This window comes from Rhinoraja longicauda, chromosome 9, assembly GCF_053455715.1.
Source record: "Rhinoraja longicauda isolate Sanriku21f chromosome 9, sRhiLon1.1, whole genome shotgun sequence".
In the NCBI taxonomy this organism is placed as follows: domain Eukaryota; kingdom Metazoa; phylum Chordata; class Chondrichthyes; order Rajiformes; family Arhynchobatidae; genus Rhinoraja; species Rhinoraja longicauda.
The window spans coordinates 31,059,236-31,067,048 of NC_135961.1; the positions used below are offsets into that span (position 1 = coordinate 31,059,236).

Sequence of the window (7,813 nt, forward strand, 5' to 3'; positions counted from 1 at the left end):
AGCCCTTCCAGAAGAATTTGCATTATTCACGATTTACACCGAACAACAATTTTTTCCTGTTTTCAGGCCAAAAAATCCAAGCATGAGACGAAGTTGGAGCAGCACAAGTACGACTGAGAGAAATGTGAAGTTACACGAAGGGTCACAGGTACTACTGAGCAGCTCCAGTGAGATGGCAATCATTAGATACATCGGACCCACTGACTTTGCTCCTGGAGTTTGGCTTGGACTGGAACTGCGTTCACCTAAGGGAAAAAATGACGGCTCCGTGGGAGAGAAACGTTATTTTACTTGTAAATCAAATTACGGAGTTCTGGTACGACCAAGCCGTGTGACCTACCGAGGCATTAATGGGACAACATTAGTGGATGATATTGAGGGGTAAATGATTTGTTTTTACCAAGGTAAGGAGAATGTAGGAAAATGTGAATTTAACATGGACCTAAGCCTGGAGTTTCCTCTCCATTTACACACTGATTATTCAAAATTTGGGTGCAAACAAATTCTATAATTTTTAAGGCTTGGGAAATTTTGGTCATTAGTCATATGGATAACCTGAGTTGCCCACATTTCCTTCATCCTTTCCATTTGTTTGTAAACCAGACATTTGGCCGCAGCATGAAACACATACTTAGGAAGTATGGCAGTGCTATCATGCTATATCAGCACTTTGTATTCAGCCTCTGAAATTCAAATGAATTTGGCACTTCCAATCAGAAATTAATTTCGCGACAACCCAACCTACAATTGCATTTTTTATTTTTTTTTGCATTTATCCTCGCCCAAACCTGCTTTATATTTTCTGCTTTATCTGTGTGTTGAGGTTTCAGGAAATCTGCACCACATTATTCTCTCAAAAATCAGTGGTAACATAACAAGGTTGTCACCTCTTAACATTTATGGAGAGATTCACTCATTTTGCTCAAAATATTCACCAGTTGGTAGATATTACTCCAAGAAATGTACAGAATCTCATACATGACAATGTGTTTTCAATCTATCTCACTGATTTTGATCATATATTTCACTCATGTTTCCTTGAAGGTGACTGCTCTGTAAAAAGATTTACAAGTAGATACCGGAACTGAGAGGTTATAACTATCAAAGAAGATTGAACAGCCTGGGACTCTTCTCTTGATGTGACAAGGCTAAAGGATGACTGAGTAGAGGTCATTATAATTATGAAAGGGTTTGATCTTGCGGAGGTAGGGATGATATTGCAACCTGTGAGGAAGTGTAAAACTGGGAGTCATAAATATATGATTGCCACCAGTAAATCGAAAAACAAAATTAGGAGAAATGTCTTTATCCCAGAGAGTTATTAGAAGGAGAAACTTGCTGCCAGTCGGTGTAACTGAGACGATGAACATAAGGCTTTTAAGAGGAAGTTATCTAGCAACATGGGGGGGAAAGGAATGGATGGATGTCTGTGCAGGGATAGATTAAACAGATTGGAAGGAGCTATTTGCAGCAGAAACACCAGCATGAAATCATTAGGCTGAGTGGCCTGGTTATGTGCCGTAACTTCTGCTTATTTTTATGTAATTCCAGTAATGACTTTTGACCACTAAAAAAAAGAATTGACCATTCATCCCTTAAAGTTGTTCTGCCATTCTGTTATATAAGGTCTAATCTATATTTTATTTTCACTTACTTGTCTCTTTTCATATCTCCTGGTAGTCTTACCTATTGAAATTCCATCACTCTTAGACTGGAAATTTTCAAATAACAAACTGTATTTGAACTGCTGGGTGAACTCCAAATCTACTGTATACTTTATGTAAACATGTGATTCTGATCTCATTGCCAAATGACTTCATTTTATCATATCATATCATATCATATACATACAGCCGGAAACAGGCCTTTTCGGCCCTCCAAGTCCGTGCCGCCAATTGTAAAATTGTACCCTTTTTCTCTGATTTCTTCCTACAAGATGAAGTAATCTCACCATTGATTCTGTCACATCCTTTTCATATTGTAAAAATCCTTAATTACATTCTCTCTCAACGTTCTAACTTCAGCAAAAAGGTAGTCAAGCTCACGCAATGAGTCCTCATAATATAACCCTTTAAGCCCTAACTAATACTGGCTAAGTGAACCTACGTTGCCTTATTGCATAAGAATTAAACATGTTCCCCTGGCTGATAAAGAAGACTGATAGCTGAATGATCAAAAACAGATTTTAATAGTCAAATAAATCATAGACTGGTGTAGATTCAGTGTTCATTTCTGCTGATTACATTAGACCAGTTTATATTAATTTTTTTAAATGTTGAAGGCTATTTTGGGCATAAATTTGCACCAGCAAAATACTATGGCTTTCAGCTTTGTTGCAAATATTGTAGTTATTCTAGTTTCATCCAAAGAGGAATCTCCAGGCTTAAGTTTTTTGCAGAAAAGTGATATTCATTTGAAATAATGGGTAAAAGTTTTGCAATGCAGTTTGTAAGCATGAATATGTGTTCAGTAATTGACACAGTCTTTTGCACTCTTGTTTAAGGTAATGCTCTGGCTTGTACCTGATTATCAATATTGGATTTATGTATGGAAAGGCAATTGTGTTACTGCTTAGTAGTACATTTTAGCATATGATGCCTCGTTGTATGTAAATGCCATAGAGTACATACTAGGTACAATGAATGAAAGGAAATGAAAGCACAAACAAAATATGATGTTCCGGTTAGGTCTATTAGGTTATTTTTGTTCCCCATAATAGTTCTAATCATCAACAATTGTGCATACACAGCCACTGCTGCTTTATTGCTAACTGCTCACTTGCAGCTACATTTTCCAAACAGAAGTTATATACAATTAATCTAAGCACATTTATTTCCAACAGCATCTCCAGATTTACCTTAAAAAAATCATTACATCAGATATTTTGTGAAAGAGTAGTTCAAACTCAGTACAAGACAGGAAGAAATGTGTTGCACTTTGAAATTTTTATAATACATATTATATATTTAGATTTTTTTCAGAAAGAATGGTTGATATTTTTGAATATAAATGTTATATTTATAACATTTATAATGTTATAGTTATAGTGGGTCATGTTTCATTGTGCTGTTATATTTCACAGTACTGAAGAAGCTACTTAATGAGAATGTACTTGTGTTAAATAAAACACTTTTTGCATATGAATTCCTATGAGCAAGCTGCTTCAGAAGTATTGTATTAAACCCAGAAAATGCTGAAAACGATTGAGAGATCAGGCAACGGAGAGAGAAAAAAGAGTTTGTTTCAGGTCAACGCTCTCTCATCAATAATAATGTGATCTGATCTAAATTAGCAGCACCACTTCCTGCAAATGACAAAGAGCTGAAGTCAATGGCCCATTATTACCACTGAGCTCTGAGAGGGAGAAAAATTGACTCAGCGGTGATGCATTTGCTTTACTGTCTCATAGCAAGAGCACCATTGTCAGCTTCATAAGGTAAGCAAGTTAGTGAGAGTCCCTGAAGAGATAATTTTCAACCTTGCTCAGCAATGGGGTGACAGAATTGTCAACACTGTAGTTGCTGGCTCCCTTCTCTGGCTATGGTCAGGTTGAAATTAATTTTTCTAAACAATTTCACAATAGTTGATATGAACAGCTTTGTGTTCATGCAGTTTTATTGAATTTTATTTTACCGTTTATTTTCATTCTGTTAGCAATGGGAAATCTGATGGATTGTAGTAAAACTGCGCTGGATATGCACAATGATTTGCAGCTTTGCTTTTGTTGCTTGGTCGGATGAATAGTCATGATTATTTGCTGACACTGACTTTATTGTTAGTGCTAATTACGTTTATATTGCCGCCAGAATCATTACTGTTGGATTAGTAATATAGTGATATATAAAAGTACATAATGTGCCATGTCTATGTTTCATTTATTAAAACAATCAACTTTTGAAAGGAAGTACACCATGATTTTGAAATTCTAAAAAATACTGATTTGATTTAATTATGTGCAGACTAAATCTGACTATTTTAATTTCAAGTTCCTGTTCTTACTGGATGTTATAATTCATTAATTTTAATAATAGCTCTGTCTCAGTAGATCCTGTAAGCATTATCCCCCTCAATGCAATTTATGGGGAAGAAATCCAAACTAAATTAAATGTCTAGCTTTGGCAGGATCAGAAATTTTTAATACAAGCGAAATATGCCACGTATACATCTCAGATCAAGCAGTGGATGTGGACAAAGAAATAATTAATATTCTGAGTGATTTTAACTTTATTTTACATTTACTGCATTCATAAAAATTCACTTCAAAAAGTGTTAGTTAAATGGTATAATGAAAAGTAAGTTGCCCTTATAGACAATGCCTCTCTAACATGGTTAAAATTGAGGAGAGTTTACTTTCTTCATTGACTTGAAGCACTTCTGTAAATAAGGTAAGGTATAATTACTGTGCGAAACATTGCAAAAAAAAAGATAAATAGTAAGGAGTGGTGACATATTAATATGAGCATCAGTTCTTGATCCAGATTCAACACATGATTATAGGCAAAATCAACCCTGAGGAGTCAATATATGCAACAAGGGTTTGGTAGTACAGTGGCTAAGTGACTGGACTGGTATCCAGTCTATATCCAAGCGGCACAGTGGCCAGTTGTAGAGTTGCTCCCTTACAGCACCAGAGACCTGGGTTCGATCATGATTACTAATGCTGTCTGTATGGAGTTTGTACGTTCTCCCGGTAACCACTTGGGTTTTCTCCAGGTGCTCCGGTTTCCTCCCACACTCCGAAGACCTACAGGTTTGTAGGTTAATTGGCTTGGTAAAATTGTCCATAGTGTGTGTAGGATAGTATTAGTGTGCAGGTATCGGCACAGACTTGGTGGGTGAAGGGCCTGTTTCCGCACTGTCTCGAAACTCAACTAAACTAATGTATACAGATAGATCTGGAGTTTGAATTCAATCAGGGCAGTTTTGAAACTTAAATACAATTAACTAAATAAACTCTGAACAAATGCCTAGCCATCAGTGATAGTTGTCCATGAAACTCCCATAGTGTCATAAAAACCTATCTTGTTTCACTAATGTCATTTGGGAAGGAAATCTACCATCATTACCAAAAAGATCTATTCTGTATTTGACTTCAATCTCTCCAATGTGGTTGACTCCTAGCTGCCTTAACAGCTCAAGGGCGATCATAAATGGAAAATAAATAGCCAGTCTTGCCAGTGTAATCCAGATCCTTGGAAAATAAATTAAATACATGAAAGTGGTCATCTTTAACCTTGAATGGAATACCCACAAAATCTTTTAAACATTGACCTAGCTGCCACAGTAACCAGCAGCACACGTGCGCAAGCTACTTGTGAAAAGTCTGTTCACACAGATCTTTTGTTGCTGACAGCCATATAACGCAGCTCAAACTGGGCATGTTATACAACTGAAATTTAGAACTGAACTGCTTGAATGATTTCACATGCAAACCCTCTGTAATGGAATGTAGCTGCATGCTTCGGTCACTTTGTGACACGCTTGAGCACTTCAGATTTGGCACATCTGTCAATTTGTGTTTGTTTCCACATCTCACATGTGCTGGATAATTCTCTGTTTACACCCAAAGAAAAAACACATCTAATATTTATAGATCTGAAGTGGCGAAGGACTGAGAATGATACCTTTACAGGGCACTCTGAGATTCTTTCATGGCTTAGACATTAGAACATTTCAGCACAAGAACAGGTCCTTTGGCCCACATAGTCTTTGCCCAACATGATGTCAAGACCATCTCTTATTTACCTGTGCATGAATCATATCCCTCCAATCCGTGCATAACCAAAACTATTATTCAAATCATTTCAGTTACCCTTTCTTACTAATTTCATATTCTGCTGTTCCTGAAAGATGTACCTTGGATATAACATTGTAATGACCAATTTTCTGTGCACACAATGTGTAACGAGAGGCACAATGCAGCACTTCACAAATCCTATATATTTGCTCAAAAGCCATTGCACATAGCAGTGTAGGTGCATATGTTGTGCAGAGGAAGCTCTACATATTCTAGTGATACAAAGGTAAGAGAGAAGTAGAACTAACTAGACAGTATTAGGGATTCTTTACTTTAGACTTTAGAGATACAGCGTAGAAACAGGCCCTTCGGCCTACTGAGTCCGTGCTGACCAGTGATCACCACATACTAGCACTATCCTACACACTAGGAACAATTTACAATTTTACTGAAGCCAATTAACCTACAAACCTGAACGTCTTTGGAGTGTGGGAGGAAACTGGAGTACTCGGAGAAAACCCAGTGGCCACAGTGAAAACGTACAAACTCCATGGAGACAGCACTCGTCGTCAGGATCGAACCCAGGTCTCTGGCGCTGTAAGACAGCAACTCTACCACTGTGCCAGTGTACCTCCCCTTGTGGAAAAAACTTTCAAAGCATATTTTGGAACCCCAGTTGGTCACAAAGTTTTTCATAACAGTGTAGCCACTATTACAACGCACTTTGGAAAAACAGCACTAGTCAATTGTAACCTTTCCGTTGTTGCTCAGTAGTAATAAAACAATTGGTTGTGCCCACTGGTGAACTAATTAATACCATGCACCCAGGAGCAACTCAACAGCTGTTGGTGTAAACAATGATTATGCCAGCGTGAAATGAAGCAAGGTCAAGAAGTCAAATGTGTTGGTAGTCTTGCTTCCCAATAACTGGCAATTTGTTGTTCATGTCAGCTGAATGCATCCGAGAGTCATACAGCATAGAGGTAGGCCCATCGGCCCGACTTGTTCATGCCAACCAAGATGCCCCATTTGCCTGCACCTGGCCCATATCCCTCTAAACCTTTCCTATCCATGTACCTGTTCAAATCTCTTTTAAATGCTGTTATTGTACCTGCCTCATCTAATTCCCTTGGCAGATCATTCCATTTGCCATCCTCCTTTGTGTGAAGAATTTGCTCCTGAGGTACTTATTAAATTTTTCCCCTCTCAACTTAAATGTATGCCCTCTAGTTCTTTTTTCCCGTATCCTAGGAAAAGGACTCTATGCATTCACACTCTACTCCCATCATGATCAGCCTCTTGCACTTCAAGGAATAAATTCCTAGCCTGCCCAACCTCTCCCTGGAGCTCAGGCCCTCGACTCCTGGCAACATCCTCTTAAATCTTCTCTGCACTCTTTCCAGCTTACCGAAGGAACCGGTAGCACAAAACCATAACAATATTGTTGGTCCAAATTAAATGAATCCATTCATGTCTCCTGGAGCGTATAGAGAGTTCTGTAGATGGTTACTGTTTGGTTCTAATTGACTCTCCTTTCTGGAATCTTCATTTCTCGTGCTCATTGACTCCATCTGCACTTCACGCTGCCTCGGCAAGGCCAACAACATTATCAAGGTCGAGTCTCACCCCATACACTTCCTCTTCTCCCCTCTCCCATCAGGCAAGAGGTACAGAAGTGTGAAAACGCACACATCCAGATTCAGGGACAGCTTCATCTCAGCTGTTATCAGGCAACTGAAGCATCCTATCAACAATGAGAGAGCGGTCCTATGCTACTATCTACCTCTTTGAAGACTTTCGGGCTATCTTTAATCGGACTTTACTAGACTTTACCTAGCACTAAACGTTATTCCCTTCGTCCTGTACCTGTGGATGACTCGATTGTAATCATGTATAGTCTTTCCACTGACTGGAGAGCAAGCACCAAGAAAGCTTTTGACTGTACCTTGGTAAACAAGACCATAAACTAAATTAAACTAGCTGCAGAAAGTGTAAATATAAATGTTTAGCACATTTGGACCTCTCACGAAACCAAACAGAAGTGAGCATTTATCACAGTACAAGCTGCCAATTTAC

The 7,813-nt window shown here is 38.2% G+C and overlaps 1 protein-coding gene across 12 annotated transcripts in view; it reads left to right on the plus strand.

Moving 5' to 3' along the window:
* The window catches only part of LOC144596572 (CAP-Gly domain-containing linker protein 4), a 180,831-nt gene extending 176,977 nt beyond the window's left edge, over window positions 1-3,854 (plus strand). For 10 of the 12 annotated variants that reach the window (XM_078405041.1, XM_078405049.1, XM_078405042.1 and 7 more), the window contains one exon: window positions 67-3,854. In XM_078405041.1, the coding sequence (XP_078261167.1) occupies window positions 67-385 (319 nt within the window). In that variant the 3' untranslated portion in view covers window positions 386-3,854. The remainder of the gene's footprint in view (window positions 1-66) is intronic. The other 2 variants (XR_013547632.1, XM_078405051.1) reach the window with 2 other exon arrangements.
* The last annotated feature ends 3,959 nt before the right edge of the window (window positions 3,855-7,813 follow it).